This window comes from Rana temporaria, chromosome 4 (genome assembly GCF_905171775.1).
Source record: "Rana temporaria chromosome 4, aRanTem1.1, whole genome shotgun sequence".
NCBI classification, from domain to species: Eukaryota; Metazoa; Chordata; class Amphibia; order Anura; family Ranidae; genus Rana; species Rana temporaria.
The window spans coordinates 468,366,682-468,392,200 of NC_053492.1; the positions used below are offsets into that span (position 1 = coordinate 468,366,682).

Below are 25,519 nucleotides of genomic sequence, written 5' to 3' on the forward strand. Positions count from 1 at the left end.
ATTAGTACCCTCATTCAGCAGATCCCCAGATTATTAGGACCCCCCACTCAGCAGATCCCCAACTCATTAGTACCCCTGTTCAGCACATCCCTATCTTATTAGTACCCTCATTCAGCAGATCCCCAGCTCATTAGTACCCCTAATACAAAAATAAAACTGCGCCAGTGGAACAAACCAGCAACGGGGTGCCAGTGCTTAATAAAGAAAAACAAAGTCTCTGAGCCCCAAAGATAACATAATAGGGGTATAGATATTAGAAAGTCCCAAGTTGTAAGTAGGGGATCGAGGCAGACCCCGCAAACAACAGCACCACCGTGAGAATGACTTCTTGTGAGGAAACCACCACCTAATGGAAAGCCGCTTACCACAACCATAAGGTTCAAAGGCCTGTAACAAACTCCATCCACGGACTGAGGCACCGGACCAACAGGGACTCCAAAGGACAGATATCCGGGATATACTGTAATCACTTCCTCATAAATGAACAGGTCCTCGGTTTATGGATATAAAAGAAAACGGACCATAGTGTGATTCCGTAAAAAATTTAATAAAAGCAAAGAGGAAAACATACTTACAACATGTAGCGTTTTTAAAAGCATGTATACAAATGCCGGCCGGCACTAAAGGAGCCCTTCCTCCATACGTTCAGCGCACACACTGACGTCACCACGCTGAACGTATGGAGGAAGGGCTCCTTTAGTGCCGGCTGGCATTTGTATACATGCTTTTAAAAACGCTACATGTTGTAAGTATGTTTTCCTCTTTGCTTTTATAAAAAAAAATTACGGAATCACACTATGGTCCGTTTTCTTTTATTATTATTATTATTATTATACAGGATTTATATAGCGCCAACAGTTTACGCAGCGCTTTACAACATCCATAAACCGAGGACCTGTTCATTTATGAGGAAGTGATAATATCCCGGATATCTGTCCTTTGTCTGCACCAGACACTCCCAGATTATATACACATGAACCGGAAGTGACTGCTGATGATGTCTTTCCAGTTCGCTTGTTGGTTTACCAGTGCATCCTGGGATATATCATACCTGCAATACCTCCAAAACAAAGCAAATCTAAAGCTGAATAAAAGCCCCTCAAAAGCTTCAGGTGCTGTTAGCAAGCGTTCTCATAGACCTCTATGGAGGCGTTGGAGATGCTTTGAAGCACCAGGAAAGCAACATGGGGGATAATTTTTGAAGCGAAGCAAACACAACGTGCGAACAGAACTGTAAGGTAACCATTTTATTTAGTGACAGTGGCTTTGATCGGCATTCAGAGGGCTTTAACTGACTGCCGACCGCATCACGAAAATATAATTTTATATATATATGTATATTATGTATATACACGTCGCTTTGAATTTCGAGCCTTGCGGGCGTGCGTGCACGTGCCCCTGCCAAGAGCTCCGTGGCCGTGTCCGCGGGACCCGCCGACTCAATGTCGGACGGTGTCCCGCGATCGTGTCACGGAGATGCAGAACGGGGAGAGGCCGGTGAAAACAAGGCATCTCCCCCCGTTCTGCCTAGTGACAGGACAGTGATCTACTGCTCCCTCTCATCGGGAGCAGTGACCAGTGTTGCGTCACAGTAAGCCCAGCCCCCGCACAGTTAGAATCATTCCCTAGGACACACTTAACCCCTTCAGAGCCTCCTAGTGGTTAACCCCTTCCCTGCCAGTGTCATTTACACAGTAATCGGTGCATTTTTATAGCACTGATCGCTGTATAAATGACAAAGGTGGCAAAATTGCGTCAAAAGTGTCCGATGTGTCCGCCATAATGTCGCAGTCACGAAAAAAAAAATGCCATTACTACAAAAAAAATAATTATTAATAAAAATTACATAAAACTATCCCCTATATCCCCTATCGGCTTCAACTAAGGGAGAAAAAACATTTTTTTATATATATATTTATTGGGGGATATTTATTACAGCAAACAGTAAAAAAATATTGCTTTTTTTTTTTCAAAATTGTTGCTCTATTTTTGTTTATAGCGCAAAAAATAAAAACCGCAGAGGTGATCAAATACCACCAAAAGAAAGCTCTATTTGTCGGAAAAAAAGGACGTCAATTTTGTTTGTGAGCCACGTCGCACGACCGCGCAATTGTCAGTTAAAGCGACGCAGTGCCGAATCGCAAAAAGTGGCCTGGTTTTTTGGCAGCCAAATCCTCCGGGGCTTAAAGGAGTTGTAAAGGAAAAAGTTTTCACCTGAATGCATTCTATGCATTAAGGTGAAAAGACTTCAGAGTATACGGCCCCCCCTGAGCCCCCGTTATACTTACCTGACCCCTCGAAAGTCCCGCGCTCGGTCCCGACATCCTCTTCGCCGCTCAGCCTGGCCGCTGATTGGCTAGAGCGGGTGGATTGAGAGCAGTGCAGCCATTGGCTGGCGCTGCTGTCAATCACATCCAGTGACACGGCGCGCTGAGGGGCGGGGCCGAGTGATACAGTGAGCGTCTATGGCCCGCAAGGACTACATACAATGGGCCGGATTCATAAAGGATACGACGGCGTATCTCCTCATACACCGTCGTATCTCTGAGTCCGGCCGTCGTATCTATGTGCCTGATTCATAGAATCAGGTTCTGCATAGATATGCCTAAGATCCGACAGGTGTAAGTGACTTACACCGTCGGATCTTAGGCTGCAGTTCCAGGCCGGCCGCTAGGTGGCGCTTCCATATCTTTTACGCGTCGGATATGCAAATGAGCATTTACGCCGATTCAGAAACGAACGACCGCCCGGTGTTTTTTTTTACGTTGTTTGCGTTCAGGTTTTTCCAGCGGAAAGTTACCCCTGCTATAGCAGGGGTAAGTGTGGCGTATCCTATGTTAAGTATGGCCGTCGTTCCCGCGCCAAATTTTGAATTTTTTACGTCGTTTGCGTAAGTCGTTTGCGAATACGGCCGCACGTAATTTACGTTAACGTCGAAACCAATGAGCAATGCACGCTGGGTAAATTTGCGGACGGCGCATGCGCTGTTCGATCGGCGTGGGAACGCGCCTGATTTAAATACGTGTAGTATTTGAATTCCGCCGGGGGAATTACGATACGCCGCCGCAACTTTAGAGGCAAGTGCTTTCTGAATAAAGTACTTGCTTCAAAAAATAGCGGCTTGTGCTGCACACACAGACATGGCGGGGTTGGAGCCATGTAGGCAGACTTGAAGTGGAAATTCAGTTTTGTACAGGGAAACTTTTTTATTTTTTTTCTAACAATTTCGTCTTTCAGAATATAATGACATCTGATGAGGAGAGCAGATCTGTTGTATCGAAGAGATATTCTCCCCTTTTCTTCTGCATGCCCTAGGCAGATGCCTCAATTTACTTATACTTACAGACTTGTACACATGCCTGGAATGAAATGTTAAAGCGGGAAGCTTATCCAAAAGTGATATTTTACTTCTGCGTTGAGCTTGAAGGGCGGAGCCAGCCCACGACTTCTAAAATGTCAGAGATACTCAAGCAGTGAGATTTCCTTTCCATAATTCCTTGCTCTGGTTCTGTCCCTCTTGGGAGTTTTGAATGTTCCGGAACACATTTATAATGTTCCCGCACAAAATGACTGCAGACCTAAAAATATCACTAATAGAGTCCCTGAGACTCCACCAAACACTAATTTATGGAGTGACCCTTTAACCACTTAAGCCCCGGACCAATATGCTGCCTAAAGACCCAAGGGGTTTTTACAGTTCGGGACTGCGTCGCTTTAACAGACAATTGCGCGGTCGTGCGACATGGCTCCCAAACAAAATTGGCGTCCTTTTTTCCCCACAAATAGAGCTTTCTTTTGGTGGTATTTGATCACCTCTGCAGTTTTTATTTTTTGCGCTATAAACAAAAATACAGCGACAATTTTGAAAAAAATTCAATATTTTTTACTTTTTGCTATAATAAATATCCCCCAAAAATATATATAAAAAAAAAATGTTTTCCTCAGTTTAGGCCGATACGTATTCTTCTACCTATTTTTGGTAAAAAAAAATGCAATAATCGTTTATCGGTTGGTTTGCGCAAAATTTATAGAGTTTACAAAATAGGGGATAGTTTTATTGCATTTTTATTTTTTTTATTTTTTTTACTACTAATGGCGGCGATCAGCGATTATTTTCGTGACTGCGACATTATGGCGGACACTTCGGACAATTTTGACACATTTTTGGGACCATTGTCATTTTCACAGCAAAAAATGCATTTAAATTGCATTCTTTATTGTGAAAATGACAGTTGCAGTTTGGGAGTTAAACACAGGGGGCGCTGTAACATTTAGTTTTCACTTAGTGTGTGTTTACAACTGTAGGGGGGTGTGGCTGTAGGACTGACGTGATCGATCGAGTCTCCCTTATATAAGGGATCACTCGATCGATGCGCCGCCACAGTGAAGCACGGGGAAGCCATGTTTACATACGGCTCTCCGCGTTCTTCAGCTCCGGGGATCGATCGCGACGGGGAGGCTATAAACGAATAGCCGCGCCGTCGTCCCGGATCGCTCCCCGAGGCTTACCGACCAGCGCATGTAGCGGGGGGGTCCCGATCGGACCCCCGACCCACGTCAAGCAGAGGACGTACGGGTACGTACATGTGCCTGTCCGTGCCATTCTGCTGACGTATATCTACATGAGGAGGTCGGCAAGTGGTTAATTCAATAAGGTTCATAGCTTATACCAGCAGGAGAACTGATATTAAACGCAGGGGGGTAGATTCACAGACAAGATACGACGGCGTATCTCCAGATACGCCGTCATATCTCTGAGTCCAGCCGGTCGTATCTATGCGCCTGTTTCATAGAATCAGTTACGCGTAGATTTCTATAAGATCCGACCGGCGTAAGTCTCTTACGCCGTTGGTTCTTAACTGCATATTTACGCTGGCCGCTAGGGGCGTGAACGCTGATTTACGCCTAGAATATGTAAATCAGCTAGATACGCAAATTCACGAACGTACGCCCGGCCGACGCAGTACATTTACGCCGTTTACGTAAGGCTTTTCCCAGCGTAAAGTTACCCCTGCTATATGGTGGCGTAAGTGCGGCGTACCAATGTTAAGTATGGCTGTCGTTCCCGCGTCAAAGTTTGAATTTTTTACGTCGTTTGCGTAATTCGTCCGTGAATGGGGCTGGACGTCATTTACGTTCACGGCGAAACCAATGACATCCTTGCGGCGTACTTTGGAGCAATGAACACTGGGAAATTCCACAGATGGCGCATACGCCGTTCAGGAAAAACGTCAATCACGTCGGGTCAAGCCTGATTTACATAACACACGCCCACCTCTTCACAATTTGAATAAGGCGGGCTTACGCCGGCCTATTTACGCTACGCCGCCGCAACTTTCTTTTAAGAATACAGCACTTACCTGTAAAAGTTGCGGAGGCGTAACGTAAATAGGATACGTTACGCCCGCAAAAAAATCTACGTGAATCTACCCCTCGGGGTGCTTTTTCCTAGAGGGGGTCCAGCCTAGGGGCATGTAGAAAAAAAAAAAAACAATAGAGCGCACAGCGCGGCCTGGAAAATTTTGGGTGTGGTAAAGTTGCATTAACAGTGCAGAGGTCCTAAAATTTGAACCAACTCATGTACATGATATCATACAGTACAGCCCCCCATCAATACATGTTCCCCCCAGTACTGCTCCTCCCAGTACAGATCTGTCCCCCAGTACAGATCCCCCATCAGTAAAACTTCCCCCAGTACAGATCCCCCATCAGTAAAACTTCCCCCAGTGCAGATCTCACCTCCCACCAGTACCGCTTTCTCCAGTGCAGCCCCCCCCCCCCCCCAACCAGTACAGATTCCCACCCCCACAGCAGTACAGCTCCTCCAATACAGATCTCCCCCCCTCCACCAGTACAGATTCCCCACCAGAAAAGCTCCCCCCCAGTACACATATCCCCCCTCCCACCAAAACCGATTTCCCCTGTGCAGAACTCCCCTTCCTAATGAGTACAGCTCCCACTAGTACAAATCCCACACCAGTAAAGCTCCCCCAGTACAGATCCTCCACCAGTAAAGCTTCTCCCAGCACAGATCTCATCTCTCCCCCACCAGAACCGCTTTTTCCAGTGCAGTCCCCTCCCCCGCCCAGTACAGCTTCCACCAGTACAGATTCCCCCCACACCAGTACAGCTGCCCTTAGTACAGATCTCCTCTCCAGTTAAATTCCCTCACCAGCAAAGCTCTCCCCAGTACAGACCCCCCCCCCCCCCACCAGTACCACTTTCCCCAGTACAATCACCCATCTAAACAGTACAACTCTCACCAGTAGATTCCCCACCATCAAAACTCCCCCAGTACACATCCCCTCCACCCGTACTGCTTTCCTCAGTGCAGACCCCCCCCCCCCCCAACCAGTACATATCCCCCTTCCCCACCAGTACAGCTCCCTCCCAGTACAGATTCCCCCCACACCAGTATAGCTGCCCTTAGTACAGATCTCCTCCCCAGTTCAATTCCCTCACCAGAAAAGTTCCCCCCAGTACAGATCCCCCCCACCAGTACTGATTTTCCCAGTGCAATCCCCCCCCTCCTCAAAGAAGCTCCCAGCAGTAGATTCCCACCCCCCCCCCTCTCACTTGTACAGTTTCCCCATACAGATCTCCGCCCAGTACAGATCTCCCCCCCATCAGCATCGATTCCCCACCATTAAAACTCCCCCAGTACACATCTCTGCCCACCTGCACCGCTTTGCCCAGTACAACCCCCCCCCCCAATCTAAACAGTACAACTCTCACCAGTAGATTTCCCACCATTAAAACTCCCCCAGTACACATCCCCTCCACCCGTACTGTTTTCCTCAGTGCAGACCCCCCCCCCCAACCAGTACAGATCCCCCTTCCTCACCAGTACAGCTCCCTCCCAGTACAGATTCCCCCCACACCAGTACAGCTGCCCTTAGTACAGATCTCCTCCCAAGTTCAATTCCCTCTCCAGAAAAGTTCCCCCCAGTACAGATCCCCCCCACCAGTACTGATTTTCCCAGTGCAATTCCCCCCCCCCTCAAAGAAGCTCCCAGCAGTCCCCGTCCCCCCTCACTTGTACAGTTCCCCCATACAGATCTCCGCCCAGTACAGATCTCCCCCCATCAGCATCGATTCCCCACCATTAAAACTCCCCCAGTACACATCTCTGCCCTAGGGTGACCACATTTCCAAACTGCCATTCAGGGATACCCTGCCCCCCCCCCCTCTCACCTTCCCCAAAAAAAGATGAGGGGGGGCGGGGCTAAATGTGGTCTCGGGGTTAATGGGGAATTTGGCGGTGGGTTATTTGTCAGCTGAATGTGCCACTTGCCATCACATGCAGTGACGCTTGCCACCCATAGCCTGCCGCCAGATGCAGTACTGCGGTCACTCCCTCTGAATGAGCCCCGTGCAGAAGGAGGAGGTATCGAGGTGGGTGGAGACAGCAGCGCTGCACTAGGCGCAGGCCTCGCTCCAGGCCTCACTGTCTGAGAGTAAATTGTCACTGGTTGCAAGATGCCAGGCAGCGCCAGCCCTAGCAACCAGTTCCGGAAATGTAGTTGCTAGTTAGTAGGGGGTGACTGTGTTCTCTATTTCATTCCGGGACACTGTATTGTCCCGGAATGAAGGTGCCCGGGACCAGGGACAGACATGTCAATTGTGGGACAGTCCCGGGCAATCCGGGACACGTGGGCACCCTACTCTGCCCACCAGTACCGCTTTCCCCAGTACAACCCCCCCCCCCCCCAATCTAAACAGTACAACTCTCACCAGTAGATTCCCCACCATTAAAACTCCCCCAGTACACACCCCACCCCTTCTCTCTGAACCGCCGCTGCCTGAGTTGTGACAGGTGGTGGGAGCTACAGCTGCAGTGCTTCAGGTGCTTCCCGGTATCAGTGCTAGCGGCGCGGTGCTGCAGACAGTCTGGAGGGTTTGGACCCCCCTATCCCCCACCTTATCTATTCCCCTGTTTCCTTCTGTGCTCAGGTCATACTCTCCAGGCCTGGCTCAGGCAGTGCCATATTGGGGTGTCAGTCACCTGTGCAGTGCAATGACTACACCACCAGGGTCACTGGGTTGGCACTTTTACCAACACACGCCACGTTTTCTGCGTCACCTTTTCAGGTAATAGATGAAGGGCCCTCCGGCTGCACTGTCGTTGGTCAAGACTGGGAGCATCCGGTCCAACAGAGACTCACTGGGCATCCTCTGGGAATAGAGCGCCTCCTGCTGGCTGGGCACAGAGGACATAACCTTGAAGAGACAGACATTGTTCAGTGTGAGGCAGATTGCATTTTTATCATGACAATTATAATACATTTTTGATGTTCCATATTTCCATGGCCGTGTTTTATATCTAGAGGCATACATTGGCCCAGATTCAGGTACATTTGCGCTTTATTTGCGGAGGCACAGGGCAACGATTTTGCCCTGCGCCCCCGCAAATATTTTGCGCTGCCCTCGATTAGCTCCGCAAATTGCGAGGGCGCGCCGGCAAAATTGCCCGGCGTAAGCGCGCGCAATGTAAATGATCCCGCCGGGGGCGGGAATCATTTAAATTAGGCGCGCTCCCGCGCCGAGCGTAGAGCGCATGCTCCGTCGGGAAGCTTTCCCAACGTGCATTGCGGCAAATGACGTCGCAAGGACGTCATTTTCTTCAAAGTGAATGGCGTCCAGCGCCATTCACGATTCACTTACGCAAACGACGTAGATTTTAAATATCGCGACGCGGGAACGTGGGTATCCTATAGCATTGGCTGTGCCTGCTATTAGGATGTGTAACCTTACGCGAAACCCGACGTACGCAAACTACGTAATTTGCGTACGCAGGGCTCGCGCAACGTTGTGAATCGGTGTTAGTATGCAATTTGCATACTATACACAGATCATAATGGGAGCGCCCCCTAGCGGTCAACGCAAGAATGCAGCCTAAAATCTGCGTGGCATAAGAGCCTTATGCCACGCAGATTTTAGGCTGCAGTCGGCGTAGCAATGTTCCTGAATCAGGAGCATTCGCTACGCCGGAGCAAGTAAGCAATTGCGCTGTGTAACCTATGGTTACACAGGCGCAATTGCTTCTTGAATCTGGCCCATTGTCCTTTCAGTGGCTCTCTATAGAGCAAGCAGCGCATGCTTCTAGGTTTTGCTGTTTTTTTCAGTCTGAGATGACAAGTAGCCATGCAGTGAAGGAAGTCCAATCACTGTGCAGGGCCGGTGGCAGCATCATGTGGTGGGAATGCTTTTATTCAGCAGGGAGAGGGGAGCTGGTCAGAGTTGATGGGAAGATGGATGGAGACAAATACAGGGCAATCTTAGGCCCCGTACACACGACAGAGTTTCTCGGCAGAATTCACCGAGAAACTCGGTCAAAACCCGGATTCTGCCGAGAAACTCTGTCGTCTGTACAGTTTTGGCTCGATGGAGCCGCCGAGGAGCTCGACGAGAAAATAGAGAACATGTTCTCTATTTTCTCGTTGTTCTATGGGAGAAGGCGTCCCGCCGAGCTCCTCGGCGGCTTTATCCCAGAACTCGACGTGCCAAGCACGTCGAGTTCCTCGGCCGTGTGTACGGGGCCTAAGAAGAAAACCTGTTAGAGCCTACAAAAGACTTGGGGCCAAATCCACAGCCCCGCAGCGCAACGTAACTTAAGTGATTTAAGTTACACTGCCGCAAATTTCCTAAGTTAGGTATCGATCCACAACACACTTACCTGGAAATTTGCGGCGGTGTAACTCAAATCCGTCCGGCGCAAGGCGTGCCGAATCTAATGGGGCGAGTCCCATTTAAATCAAGCGCGCTCCCGCGCCGGACGTACTGAGCATGCTCCGTCGGGTAACTTACCCGACGTGCATTGCGCTAACTGACGTCGCTCCGACATCATTTGCTTAGACGTTAACGTAAATGGCGTCCAGCGCCATTCACGAACGTCTTACGCAAATGACGTAGAGTTTAAAATTTCGACGCGGGAACGACGGCCATACTTAATAGGGCTTAGTCAAATAGGACTCAGCCCTATTTTTACGCGGCGTAACTCGACGTAAATGACGTAGATTTAGCGCGATGGGCCCGTCGGAACGTTCGTGGATCGCCGTAAGTGTTCATTTGCATATTCTAGGCCGGCCGCAATGGCCTCGCCACCTAGCGGCCGGCCTAGAATTGCATCCTTAAGGTCCGACAGTGTAATTCAATTACACATGTCGGATCTTCTGCCTATCTATGAGAAACTGATTCTGTGGATCAGTTCCATAGATAGAAACAGGGATACGACGGCGTATCAGTAGATACGCCGACGTATCCCTTTTGTGGATTACCCCCTTGAAACTGGGGAGGAGGTTCACATTCCAGCAGGACAACGACCCTAAACATACAGCCAGAGCTACAATGGAATGGTTTAGATCAAAGCACATTCATGTGTTAGAAAGGCCCAGTCAAAGTCCAGACCTAAATCACATTGAGAATCTGTGGCAAGACTTGAAAATTGCTGTTCAGACGCTCTCCAAAAGTCTGAAGGACAGCAGACAGATAGTCCTAAAGAACCCCTGCTAAGATTAGTTCATCGGTGGTCAGCAGGGGTGTTGTTAGGGGTGGGCTGGGGAGGCTGGAGCCCCGAATGGGTCGCCGAAAAGCCCCGAGTCCCGGCCATGACGTATACAATTACTAGCCCTGAGTGCCGCCGAGTGCCGCAGAGCAGGGACCATTTTTTTCCGAGCGCCGCCGCTGACAGAGCAGGTCCCGCCTTCTGGAGCCTGCAGCGTGATGGACGTCCCACTGGTCCAATCCGCGACCGCGGGACGTGTGACGTCCATCATAGGCGCAGCAAGCTTAGAAGGCAGGAATTATAATGCCGCCCGGCGCGCAATGCGACATCCCCGCTGGGTTCGGAGACTTTTGACTTGCTGCTGCTCCCATATCCAGGACTTCCCTCCCAGCATCCAGATCCAGGATTTCGTTCCTGGCACCCAGGCACCCGTTGCAGAAGTTTGTCACACTGAGTCGCATGCTGCTCCCTGGAGACACAACTGATGGAAGGGCCAGTGCAGGGGAAGCCCAGCAAGAGGGCACAGCTGGCTCTGGATATGAGATGGAGGAGGTCCAGATGTGCCACACTGTCTACCCCTGGCACTCCAACCACCTGGGAGAACTGAGTGCTGGACAGCTCCTCACATGGATCGATACTACAGCCTGCCTAGCAGGTAAGAGAACCCCCATACACACACTTGGCTAAACTGATTGGTTCGCTTTCAAAGAATTACTGGGTAGATTCACATACAATTGCCTAAAATTAGGACGGCCTAGCCTAGTCTTTTTAGGCTACACCGCCGTAAATTATTTAGGCTATTAGTGATTCTCAAACCACTTACCTTCAAATTTTCGGTGGCGTAGCCTAAAACGAGCGGGCGTAAGCGCGCCTAATTCAAATGACTGGGAGGGGGGCGTGTAGTATGGAAATGAGGCTTGACCTCACGTTTTTTGACGTTTTTTACACTGCGCATGCGCCGGGCGACTACATTTCCCAGTGCGCATTGCGGCTAAGTAGGCCGTACGGGCCTATTCATTTTGACGCGTATGTAAACGACTTAAATCCCGATTCGCGGACAACTTGCGCAAACGACGTAAAAAATTCGAACCTCGCGGCCGGAACGGCGGCCATACTTAACATTGTTATTCCACCTCATAGGTGGAATAACTTTAGGCGGCCTATGGCGTACGGAAACGACGTAATGCGACGGTGTAGGCCCGGCGTACGGTCGTGAATCGTCGTGAATCCCCTCATTTACATAATCTAGGCCGGCCTAGCGGTAAGCCAAAACATTGCAATCTAAAATAGGACGGCGCAGAGGTGTATCTCTGTTAGAGAATAGGTCGGCTTAGGTCGGCTTAGATTCATAGGCACGGATTCAGAGAGCAATTGCGCCTGCGTAACCATAGTTACGCAGCGCAATTGCTTGCTTGCGCCGGCGTTACGAATGCTCCTGATTCAGGAACATCGTAACGCCGACTGCAGCCTAAAATCTGCGTGGCATAAGGCTCTTATGCCACGCAGATTTTAGGCTGCATTCTTGCGATGACCGCTAGGGGGGCGCTCCCATTGTGCTCAGTGTATAGTATGCAAATTGCATACTAACACCGATTCACAATGTTGCGCGAGCCCTGCGTACGCAAGTTACAGAGTTTCTGTACGGCGTCTTTAGCGTAAGGCTGCCCCTTCTAATAGTAGGGGCAGCCAATGCTAAAGTATACCCGCTGTTCCCGCGTCGTGAAATTTGAATTTCACGCCGTTTGCGTAAGTGATTCGTGAATGGCGCTGGACGCCATTCACGTTCACTTTGAAGCAAATGACGTCCTTGTGACGTCATTTGCCGCAATGCACGTCGGGAAAGTTTCCCGACGGCGCATGCGCTTTACGATCGGCGTAGGAACGCGCCTAATTGAAATGATTCCCGCCCCCTGCGGGATCATTTAAATTGCGCGCGCTTACGCCGGGCAATTTTGCCGGCGCGCCCTCGCAATTTATGGAGCTACTGCTCCGTGAATCGAGGGCAGCGGCGCAAATTTGCGGGGGCGCAGGGAAAAATTGCCCTGTGCCTCCGTAATTTATGCGCAATTCTTACTGAATCCGGGCCAGAGTTAGGTCGGCTTATCTGTAGATAAGCCGGCCTAACTCTTTGGGAATCTACCTATACAATCCTATACCCAGCTGGCATTGTCATGATTTTATTTTTTTTTTAAATGTTTTGATTTATGGTGGCCATACACACTTCAATAACTGTTCACATATTTATAAAAAAAAAAATTCAATCTCTCAAATGGGAATAATTTATCTATAGATAGATAATATCTGTGATGGTATTAGAATATCCCCGTCAACGTTCCCTTCTTCCCATAACGAAAATCACCCCAATATTCCACGAGGAGGAATATTCCTGGAATCGCCCAGAAAGCCACACATGAGACAAGCTTACTGCTGGAACAACACAGACTTTTAATGGTAAAAAAACAGAGCTTATATGTGGTTACAACTGTTACAATGACAAATCTCCGCCCCCCCTTACACAGTGGGGGGTCTTCAATACCGATCCTTTGAAATAAGGATATTTCTTTGAACTAATCAGTATCTAGCCGGTTCGGCTCCGCATATAGAGAGATAATTACCACAATGAAGCAATCAGCATAATTAACATGAGCCACTTGTCTAATCACAGTAACCAGTAAACACAGGGATAGAGCAATTAACATTTGAAACAGGACTGGCTGCAGAAGGGTAAATACCATTAACAGCCTTAAACAAGCAGGGAGGATTAACCTGAAGCATATAGGTAAAAAGTCCTTCACAATGGCCCCCCTTTTTCTCCCTGCTCCGGCAAACCCGGTTGGACCTATCCTGGTCCAGTAGGGTTGACGGGTTCAGAGCTTTTAGTCCGAGGTTAACTCCGTTTGGCGTGACTGACCTCCCTTGGCAACTGCTTCAGACTCAGGTATGCCACCGGGTCGTCAGATCACACGCCGGTCAGTCCCCAAGTCTTTGTGTGATCTGCAGAGTCACCAGAAGTCAGTGTGAAGACGGCGAATGGGTCTGTGCGCCGCCGTCTAGGTGTCCCGCTATGGGAGGGGCAGGTTATGGCTCTGAAGTGACAATCACAGGAGATTAATAAAAAGAAAAAGTTATATTTGTTGAAAGGCTGTAGCACCGGTGCTCAGAGTTCGGGGGGGGGGGGGGGATCAGGGCCCCATAGGGTCAGCCACCCTCTGCTCCCTCCGCAGCCGCCAGTTCTCCTCTTTGAGCTTCTCCAGCTCCATCTCCAGTTCATGGAGCCTGGGGGGGTCAGCCTGCTGTGACCTCAGGTGGTTGTTCTCCTCCTCCATGCGGCTTATGCACTCCTCCAGCTCTATGTACTCACGGATCAGCTCCTGCTTGCTCATGTCCTGCAGGCTCTCCACGTGGTCCTTCATCATCAGGAACTGGGTGGTGGTGTAAGGGGCCACCGGTGGGCCCTTGGCGAACATCTCGGCCCGCATCTGGGACGCCCGCTGCGACTCCCTCTCCTCCAGTCGCTTCTTATCCTCCCAGGTCAGCTTGTTATACGGCTTCCAGGACCTCTTCTTCTTGGGGGGTAGCCGGCGGTGCCTCTTTCTGCCCAGCTCCCTCCAGGGCCCCTCCGGCTCAGGGCTGTCACCCATGACCAGCTGACAATGGTGTTCCCTGTTGTCCATAATACCAGATTGTACCGTGAGGACTTCGTAAATGGTGTCCGATGGTTCTTCCGGACCAAGCTTCTGGAGATCCCAAGCCGAGTCTACACAATGGGCTGCTGCTGGTGGGCGGTACCCAGGTTGAGACCAATTTGACCTGGTGTTGTCGTTCATGGGGCAATTCTGCTTGAAGTGACCCAGCTGTTTGCACCGGAAGCAGCATTGTTCGTTGTCCTCCTGGCGTGGATACCGAGGGCTAGATGTCATCGGTCTGTTAGGAGGTTGGTATCTAGCGGGTGGTGGGTGTGAGGGCACCGTTGGTCGTGGAGGTTGTACCCGTGGTGTGACCTGGTTTGTCTTGCGAGTATCCGCATATTCATCTGCCAACTTCGCGGCCTCTGGTAGAGTCATGGGCCTGCGATCTCTCACCCAATCTTTGACATCCGTCTGGATGTGATTGTAAAATTGCTCCAGGAGCATTAGTTGCAAAATGTCCTCTGCGGTGGTGGCCTGGCTGCTGTTAACCCAGTTAGAGGCCGACAGGGACAACTGGCATGCCCATTCCGCGTAAGAGTCTTTCGTGGTTTTGCGTGAGTCCCTGAACTTCTGTCGGTGGGACTCTGGGGTTACTGCATAACGAGCCAGGAGCGCTTCTTTAACCCGGGCGTAGCTATGGATATCCTGATCTGGCACGGTCCGGAAAGCATCAGAAGCTTTGCCTGACAGTTTGCCTGACAATATTGCAACCCAGTCTCCTCTAGCTATTCGGTGCAGGTTACATTGTCGTTCAAAATCTTCCAGGTAGTTATCAATCTCACAGTCCTTTTCATCAAAAGCTTTAAAAGCGCTAAACGGGATCTTCCTTGTGTCTGCTGTGCTGTACTCACTGTTCGGAGAATGTGCGGTTGCTTGTTGAACTGCTGCCAGTTTTAACTGTAGCTCTGCGTCTCTTATTTGTTTATCCTTCTGTAGCTCTGCGTCTCTTATTTGTTTAGCCTCCTTCGCTAACAGGTCCATCACTTTCAGCACCACATCCATCGTTGGGTTCAGGTTGAACCATGCTAGCTTCTCTCTCATTAGCTTGTTGGCTGGCGATTCCTCCTCCTGAATCACTGGTGTCTCCATCTCTTGTACTGCTGGCGTTGCTGCAATCCCGTCCTCCTGGTCTATCTCCATTGATTCTGCTATGATGACCCACTTGGTTTTGTTGCTAGCAATCCTTCCACGAACTTCCAGTAGTTCTTCCAGTGTCTGCTTGGAATCCGGGTGTGAAGGGGAATAGAAGGGAAAATCCCACTGCTGCCACCAGTTGTGACGGTATTAGAATATCCCCGTCAACGTTCCCTTCTTCCCATAACGAAAATCACCCCAATATTCCACGAGGAGGAATATTCCTGGAATCGCCCAGAAAGCCACACATGAGACAAGCTTACTGCTGGAACAACACAGACTTTTAATGGTAAAAAAACAGAGCTTATATGTGGTTACAACTGTTACAATGACAAATCTCCGCCCCCAATATAGATCAAAATGCCACACAAGAGGCAATCGATCAATGGTAAAGATACAATCCTAATTTGTGATCGTACAATAGTGATCACATTTCTGCTTCCATCATGTAATCTCATAATCTGTTCAATCAAAATACAATCGTATTCTTGAACAAAGTATCACGGTTCTGCCAATAGATGTAAAGTAATCAACAGGTCAGTGTAGACAGGTCACTGGTCAGTGTCTGAAGTAAGTGGCCTGGATTCAAGAAGCAATTGCGCCTGTGTAACCATAAGTTACACAGCGCAATTGCTTACGTGCCCCGGCGTAACGAATGCTCCTGATTCAGGAACCTCGTTACGCCGGCTGCAGCCTAAGATATGCGCGGCATAAGGCTCTTATGCCCGCATATCTTAGGCTGCATTCTTGCGATGGCCGCTAGGTGGCGTTCCCGTAGTGGTCAGCGTATAGTATGCAAATTGCATACTAATGCCGATTCACAACGTTGCGCGAGCCCTGCGTACGCAATTTACGTCGTTTCCGTACGGCGGTTTTCGCGTAAGGCTGCCCCTGCTATTAGCAGGGGCAGCCAATGTTACGTATACCCGTCGTTCCCGCGTCGCGAAATTTGAAATTTACGTAGTTTGCGTAAGTGAATCGTGAATGGCGCTGGATGCCATTCACGTTCACTTTGAAGCAAATGACGTCCTTGCGACGTCATTTGCCGCAATGCACGTCGGGAAAGTTTCCAGACGGAGCATGAGCTCTACGCTCCGCGCGGGAACGCGCCTAATTTAAATGATTCCCGCCCCCTACGGGATCATTTAAATTGCGTGCGCTTACACCGGGCATTTTGCCAGCGCGCCCACGCAATTTACAGAGCTACTGCTCCGTGAATCAAGGGCAGCGCAGTAAATTTGCGGGGGCGCAGGGCAAAAACGTTGCCCTGCGCCTCCGTAAAAAAAGCGCAATTCTACCTGAATCCAGCCCAGTGTAATCAGGTCACTGTAGTCAGGTCAGTGTAGTCAGGACAGGTCACTGTAGTCAGGTCAGTGTAGTCAGGACACAGGTAGTCAGGTCACACTGGTCAGTGTCTGAAGTCAGTGTAGACAGGTCACTGGTCAGTGTAGTCAGGTCACTGGTCAGTGTAGACAGGTCACAGGTATGCAGGTTATGTCAGTGTACTGACACACACACTCACGTAGGTCAGGGTATGTGTGTCAGGTAGGTCACCTTGCGCCGCGCCACTCCACCGACCGCGTGCACCCCCCCCCCCCGGTGCCGGCTTGGCTTCGAGCTGAAGCCCCTGGTCTGTTTGGCACCTAGCAACGCCCCTGGTGGTCAGTATGAAAATTCTCCTTACATGGTGGTCATTAGGAAGACTATTCCTCCTACAGTGGTGGTCAAAATGCCACCCTTACAGTCAGCTACAAATTTCATTGGTGCCATGCTACTGGCTCTGTCAAGTGGTCTTGGACCTGGAACTATGCAGGCACCATCTTCCGGGAGGTCCATCAGCCACAGCTCAAGAAACTCCTAGCAACTGCTGAAGGAACCCCAACTTTGCACAGGGGTCTGGCTGAGAATGGCTGTCACAAGTGCCCCCGTTGGAAGATTTCCCCTCTATTCCTGTTCTTCCGGTGACAACTCAATTTGACATTTCAATTCACATTCTGCCATCAGGACACATAGAGGGTGACTCTCTGCCAGCAAAACACAGACAGCAATTAATACCTGACAGGGGTTCTCGTCCTTCCACACTCCAATTGAAACAGGAGAAAAAAAGGTTTTGCCTTTGGACACATGAAGACATGAATTCCATATGAAAAGGTTGAAGGACTCGTATTACACAGAAGGTAGAGAACTCACTTTTTCTTGTCCTCTTCTCCCTGGAGATGGTGCAATGTTACCGATTTCTGAATATTGGATGGATTCTCCGAAATCTGGGATCTCCATTGTTACGGCCTCCAGATTCTTCCTTCTCTCCACTCTGTGCCTGAGAAATGGGGTTGTTAGGTGGTCATCAGGGGCGGACTGACAACTCATGGGGCCCCCCCGGGCAATAGGAGATCATGGGGCCACCCCGGGCAATAGGAGATTATGGGGCCCCCGGGCAATAGGAGACTACGGGGCCCTTGGGCAATAGGAGATTATGGGGCCCCCAGGCAATAGGAGACTATGGGGCCCTCAGGCAATAGGAGATTATGGGGCCCCCGGGCAATAGGAGACTATGGGGCCCTCGGGCCAGGCCCGTCGGAACCCGACAGGCAAACCAAACAACTGCTTGGGGCCCCGAGCTAGCCAGAGGCCCCGAGCTGGCCAGGGGCCCCAGCAAGACAGTCTACCTTTATCCTAACAAGACACCAGCCATTGCCACACCGCTGCTTCCTCCTGCAGTCCGGTCGGCCGCGCGGAACAGGAGATTCAGTTTCCTGTTCCCGGCCTGGACTGACAGGAAGTGCACACACTGAGTGTTCACTTCCTTTCAGTCCGGCCCGGGAACAGCAAACTGAATCTCCTGTTCCGCGCGGCCGACCGGACTGCAGGAGGAAGCAGCAGTGCGGCAATGGCTGGCGTCTTGTTAGGATACACGTGCATGCAGGTGGTGGGGAGAGGAGTAACCCCCCCCCCCCCTCGAAAATTAGAATTTTTTTTTTCTATGCTTGGGGCCCCCAAATTCCTTCAAACGGCCCTGCTTCGGGCAATAGGAGATTATGGGGCCCCCAGGCAATAGATTATGGGGCCACACATACAGTATACATACACAGTATACGCACACAGACACACAATATACATACAGTATACATACACACAGAATACACATACACACACCGAAAAGGTACTGGAGAGGCGGGGCAACTATAATCTTGGAGTTTAAAAAAAAAAACACAGATTTTTATATCCCTGTCCCTGGTTTTACTGAGCCTGGCAACCCTGATGGGGCCCCCTATTGGCATGGTCAGTCCGCCCCTGGTGGTCACCAATATTAGCGAGACCTGGAATCAGAATCTGCCCTACCCACTGTAAGGGGTTAAGGCTTTATAGTTAGGATCCTTCCTTAACTATACATATGGTTGCGAAGGGTTAATAGGTTTTAGAGTGAATATTATTTCACTCATTTTAGTAGAATTCTAAATGGCCTTGTACAAATAGTTTTCTGTAAGGTTTTGTCCCTGTGAGAAGATTATACATGCAACATTCTGAGATATTACTAAAAAGATGTATCTTTCTTCTCCTTATTCTCACAGATGTTATGTACTGTGGGAAATTTATTGGTAATTGTTGAAACTAACAATAGCCCGGATTCAGCTAGATTTGCGCATTTATTACGGAGGCGCAGGGCAACGATTTTGCCCTGCGCTGCCCTCGATTCACCGAGCAGAAGCTCCGTAAATTGCGCGGGCGCGCCGGCAAAATGCCCGGCGCAAGCGCGCGCAATTTAAATGATCCCGTAGGGGGCGGGAATCATTTAAATTAGGCGCGTTCCCGCGCCGATCGTAAAGCGCATGCTCCGTCGGGAAACTTTCCCGACGTGCATTGCGGCAAATGACGTCGCAAGGACGTCATTTGCTTCAAAGTCAACGTGAATGGTGTCCAGCGCCATTCACGAATCACTTACGCAAAGTACGTAAAATTCAAATTTCGCGACGCGGGAACGACGGGTATACGTAACATTGGCTGCCCCTGCTAATAGCAGGGGCAGCCTTACGCAAAAACCGCCGTACGGAAACGACGTAAATTGCGTACGCAGGGCTCGCGCAACGTTGTGAATCGGTTTTAGTATGCAATTTGCATACTATACGCTGAGCACAACGGGAACGCCACCTAGCGGCCATCGCAAGAATGCAGCCTAAGATATGTGGGCATAAAAGCCTTATGCTAGTCATATCTTAGGCTGCAGTCGGCATAACGAGGTTCCTGAATCAGGAGCATTCGAGACGCCGGCGCAAGTAAGCAATTGCGCTGCGTAACTATGGTTACACAGACGCAATTGCTTGTTGAATCTGGGCCACTGTGTATACTTTCTTATCTCATGGTGAGAACATTCTCTCCTTTCTGTAACCTTCTTTTGCAGGTTATTTCACATACTATCTCTACAGGACACGCTGTTCTGTATTAACCAATCACATATTGCTAACATAATATTTCTTTGTTCACTACCCAAATTAATGTATTATGTTCCCTCCCCTTTTTGTAATGCATATACTCTCATTGTATTATCAGTAAAAGCCAGAGAGATGATTTCGGCTACAATGCGTGTGTGTCTTGTTGTTTTCCTGTGCTGAGATCCCTCTCTCATGGGTGGCCACCCGAACCAAACACACTTAGACTGCCTAAGGTCAACCAGCGCCAGTCTGCAACCCCCACACCCACCACCCTCTTAACTTTTTTACTTAGTAATTCACAAACAACATATTCACACGCCCAGCGATCCATGTGGTGTTCTGTAGCGGTCCACCCCGCTATTGCTGAAAACTGGGTGGTGCGTGGCCACCATTCTCTGTGAGGTCATCTGAAGGCTGTTCTTGTAGCCTGCTCCCTGATGACGCACAGTTACCACTTCATCAGGAGACCGTCTGCAGGTACTAGGAAAAGAGGGCTGGCCCCTGAATAACACTCTACGCCACATGCTCTGTAGAGTACCCCACGGCCTCCTGGGATGCGTGATGTGGGGATCCCAGAAGGTTGTGGGTAAGTGAAACGTCATTCTTGCCTAAGCAAGTGCCGGTAGAATTCCCCATATATTGGGCCCCCACTTCTAATGGATAACCTTGTCTCCCTGATACCTGGTCCCCCTAATATCTGTTCTCCCTGATACCTGGTCCCCCTAATATCTGACCTCTCTGAGTCATGGTCCCCCTAATATCTGGCCTCCCTGATACTCCTAATACCTGGTCTTGCTGATACCCGGTCCCCCTAAAATCTGACCTCTCTGATTCATGGTCCCCCTTATATCTGGCCTCCCTTATACCCACCTGGCCACACTGATACCTGGCCCCCCTAATATCTGACCTCTCTGATTCATGGTCCCCCTTATATCTGGCCTCCCTGATGCCCCCAATACCTGGCCACACTGATACCTGGCCCCCCTAATATCTGGCCTCACTGATACCTGTTCCCCCCTAATATCTGGCCTCACTAATACTTGGTTCCCTGTAATATCTGGCCTCACGAATACTTGGTTCCCCTGCTATCTAAAAACCTGCCCCCCTGACACCTGGTCCTCCTAATATCTGGTTTCTCTGATACCTGGTCATCTTAATATCTGGCCTCCAGGATACCTGGTCCCCCTAATATTTGGCCTCCTTGATACTTGTTCCCCTAATATCTGGTGATACCTGTTCCCCCTAATATCTGGCCTCACTGATACCTGGTCCCCCTAATATTTGCCCTGGTACCTGGCCCCCCTAATATCTGGTCTCACTAATACCTGGTGTCCCTATTAACGGCTCTTTGCTGCTATTTGACAACCTGGCCCCAATGACACCTGGTCCCCTCCTATACCTGGTTCCTCCTTATTTCCTATATAACCTAGTCCTGTGGTACATAACCCCCCAAATATATGCCCCCCTCTTATATCTGATAACCTGGTCTCCCTGATATATATGGTCCCCCTGATATCTGGCCCCACTGCTACCTGGTATACCTGATAAATGCCCCCAGCTGCTATCGAGGAGGTGTAACCAGCCAACCTCCCCCCATACCGGGTCCCCCAAATACCGGTTCCTATGCTATCTTTCTATATAACATGGAGCCCCTGATAAATGATTCCCCTGATAACTGTTCCCTACTGTTTTCTGATAACCTGGCTCCCATGACACCTAGTCCTCCCTATACCTAATTCCCCACCACTTTCTTATATAACCTGGTCTCTGATACCTGCTCTTACCAATAACCTGGTTTCCACTGCTATCTGTTAACCTGGTCCCACTACTATCCCATAACCTGGCCCACACTGCTTAATGGCAACCTGGCCCCCCTGTTATGTGGTCCCCCCCCCCCCCGCTGTCCTTTTTCATATGTTCACCAGGCTACCCTTAACTGCCTTGCTGAAGAAAAAGTTTGTGTTTATAGAGCTAACAAGCTGAAGTCCCGGCACAGCTGAATGATCAGGGATAAGATAAAGAAGTGGTCAAACACTGAAAACTCTAAAATTTGCTTGATGTTGTCTTTATTGTCAAAAATTTTCATACCAAACACAGAATAAGCAGTTGACGCGTTTCACAAGCGATAGCTGAGATAGCTCGCTTGTGAAACGTGTCAACTGCTTATTCTGTGTTTGGTATGACAATTTGTTTGACAATAAAGACAACATCAAGCACATTTTGGAGTTTTTGGTGTGCGACCACTTCTTTATCTTATTCGCGTTTTGACGGTGGTGAGCCGAGGTCTGTACCTGATATCTGCTTTGCACCTGAATATTGCCTGGAGTGGTGTGTCCCTCTTTGGTTCCTGCTGTTGAATGATCAGGGAAGTGAAACCTCTCCACTCCACCATCCCTCGTCCTGTTCTGTATGGCTCCATATAGACTTTCAATTACAGAGAGACAGTCTGAAAGCAAACAAACCCTGCTGTGCTTTCTCTAACCCATAATGCTCTTTGTCACCTGGATGCTGTATGTATTATATATTTGTTCACATTTTTGTATTTTAACACATATAAAAATATATATACAAATTTGTATAAATGCATAAGGATCAAATAAAATGAACTTGTCACCGTTAGGGAAAGACTGGGTCTGTTTATGAAGCAGTGAATCAGAATCTCCCCAAATATCCTCTGGTGGTGAATCAATCATTGTCATTTAAAACACATGAACCTGGAAGATTTATCTGCAGGGAATGTTTGATGACTATCAGATTCACTGCTTTATAAATATGACCCTCACCAGGGCTTTTTTTCAGCAGGAACGCGGGGGGCACCTCCAGCTCTGAATGTATGTAATGGTGCTTGGATGTGGGTAGGGAAGGGAGAAAGGGAATGGTGCTCGGAGGTGGGTAGGGGGTGGCACAAGGAATGGTGCTCGGAGGTGGGTAGGGGGTGGAGCCAAGGAATGGTGCTCGGAGGTGGGTAGGGGGTGGAGAAAAGGAATGGGGCTCAGAGGTGGGTAAGGGGTGGAACCAAGGAACAGTGGGCCAGATTCACAGAACAGATACGACGGCGTATCTCCTGATACGCCGTCGTATCTGTTGTTCTATCTATGCGACTGATTCATAGAATCAGTTACGCATAGATACCCCTTAGATCCGACAGGTGTAATTGTTTTACACTGTCGGATCTTAGGATGCAATACCTCGGCCACCGCTGGGGGGAGTTTGCGTCGTAAACCAGCGTTGGGTATGCAAATTAGTAGTTACGGCGATCCACGATGGTTTTTCGCGTTCGCTACGTCGCTGCTAGTCAAGTTTCCCGTCGCAAAGTTAGTCGTCGTTTTTGCTGCCTTAACTTTACACAGCACACGTATGTGCTGTATAAAGTATGGCTGTTGTTCCCGCGTCGAATTTCAAAATGTTTTCTTCTTGCGTAAGACGCCCGGGAATACGAAAGTACGCTACGCACGTCGCCGTTCGAAAAAATGACGTCACTTCGCGTAAAGCACGGCGGGAATTTCAAAACGGAGCATGCGCAGTAGGTCCGGCGCGGGAGCGCGCCTAATTTAAATGGCACACGCCCCTTTGAATTACGCGGGCTTACGCCGGAGGCCGCCGGTGTAGGTTTTCATTGCAAGTGCTTTGTGAATCAGGCACTTGCGATGAAAACTTGTGGCGGTGTAACGTATCTACGATACGTTACGCCGCCGCGATTCTACGTGAATCTGGCCCAGTGCTCGGAGGTGGAACCAAGGAACAGTGCTCGGAGGTGGAACCAAGAACAGTGGCCGGAGGTTGAACCAAGAACAGTGCTCGGAGGTGGAACCAAGAACAGTGCTCGGAGGTGGAACCAAGAACAGTGCTCGGAGGTGGAACCAAGAACAGTGCTCGGAGGTGGAACCAAGAACAGTGCTCGGAGGTGGATAGGGAGTGGAATCAAGGAATGGTGCTTGGAGATGGGGATGGGGTGGGGAAAGGGAATGGTGCTCGGAGGTGGGGATGGGGTGGAACCAAAGGAATTGTGCTCGGAGGTGGGGATTGGGTGGAACCAAGAAATGGTGCTCGGAGGTGGGTAGGGGGTGGAACCAAGAAATGGTGCTCAGAGGTGGGTAGGGGGGTGGAACCAATAAATGGTGCTCAAAGGTGGGTAGGTGGTGGACACAAAAGGGGACTCAGAAGGAGGGAGTTCCTGCACCAATTCTCTGAGAAATAAAGCCCTGACCCTCACATATTTCCAGCTGGACTTCTAAAAATATATTTTAGTATCCTGAAGAAGATTCTCAGATTCTGGGGGGAAGTTTGGGGATTCTGTAGGGGGGTTGTCAGTAGGAACATCTAGGGGGTACCTGAGTCTCCTCTGCTGGTGGATGAGGAATCGCGGGATCCAATAGGCTCGCAGACGTCTGAGTGCATCATACTGGGCCCTGCGTAGAGCCTGATAGGAGGGGCCCCAATTCTGCTGTGAAAGCCGTATCTGCTCCTGTAAATCGCAAATTCACAATATGTTACTTTCTGTGTTTCCTTCTCCAACACACACATAACATTATAAATTATATTATTACAGTAAATTGCATAGGAGGAGATTGTCAACCAGGGAGGCAAACTCATTCCTTTAAAAAGCAAAAATAAACTTTAGTTTTGTGCGTGGCATGGTGCAGAAAAGTTAGGTCACCGACATGGAATATGCTGTTTGGCAGAGGTACCATGATCACAAGCTGAACAGAATTGCATATCCCTAGTCAGGTAATGAAATGCAGGTATATATAATATAATTGGAACATTAATTTAAATATTAACACCTTTTTGGGGTTTAGCGCAGATATTCCACCTTATACACCCTAGTATATAGACAGGCTAGGGTAGAATATGGACAGGCTAAGGCAGTATAGGGGCATGCTAGGGCAGTATATAGACAGGCTAAGGCAGTATATAGACAGGCTAGGGTAGAATATGGACAGTCTAAGGCAGTAATGGGGCATGCTAGGGTAATATATAGACAGGCTAGGGCAGTATATAGACAGGCTAGGGCAGTATATAGACAGGCTAGGGCAGTATAGGGGCATTCTAGGGTAATATATAGACAGGCTAGGGCAGTATATAGACCAGCTAAGGCAGTATTGGGGCATTCTAGGGTAATATACAGACAGGCTAGGGCAGTATATAGACAGGCTAGGGCAGTATAGGGTAGGCTAAGGTAGTATAGGGGCAGGCAGAGTGGCCAGGGGGAAGTTATCATCATGACACACAAAACTGCTGGAAAAAGAATCTTGGTCTTCAATTTGCTGGGAAAATAGAAGAGAAGGAGAGGCGGCCGTGGTTTGCTGCCCCTCTCAAAGTACTGCCTGGGTCCAATGCATCCACTGGGACCCATGGTAGGGCCGGCCCTGCTTCTAGAAGTGCAGCAGCTTTGTACAACTCTTAGCAAAGATGGGGCTTCCAGTACAGTGATTTAATGGTTGGGTACAGAAAATGATAAAAAGAAAAGGACTTACCTGCCAGCCTGGGCTCAGGTAGGTGCGATACTTGTTCTGGATGGACCTATCGGGGGAGGGGAGACATGTGGTTAGCGGAAGTCAGCACAATCCCCACTGCGTACTCTGTATTTGGATCTTGCTCGTGATCTGTAACCCTCAGTGCAGGTCATTTTGCAGATAACCATAAGGAATGCTCTTGTGTGTTTTTTGTGTTAAGTGATCAACTAGGGTGACTCCATGTGAAGAAAACAGCGCTAGCTAATCAAATCTATCCAAATGAACTAATCATATAGTGAACAAGTGCTT

At 49.4% G+C, this 25,519-nt stretch overlaps 1 protein-coding gene across 1 annotated transcript in view; it reads right to left on the minus strand.

Annotated features, from left to right (window-relative positions):
* LOC120938075 overlaps positions 1 to 25,519 on the minus strand; it is a 67,393-nt gene that overhangs the window by 33,452 nt on the left and 8,422 nt on the right. The window contains exons 4-7 of the mRNA XM_040351759.1: positions 25,232 to 25,277; positions 24,086 to 24,219; positions 17,518 to 17,644; positions 8,084 to 8,220 (exon numbers count right to left, since the gene is read on the minus strand). Of these exons, the coding sequence (XP_040207693.1) occupies positions 8,084 to 8,220; positions 17,518 to 17,644; positions 24,086 to 24,219; positions 25,232 to 25,277 (444 nt within the window). The remainder of the gene's footprint in view (positions 1 to 8,083; positions 8,221 to 17,517; positions 17,645 to 24,085; positions 24,220 to 25,231; positions 25,278 to 25,519) is intronic.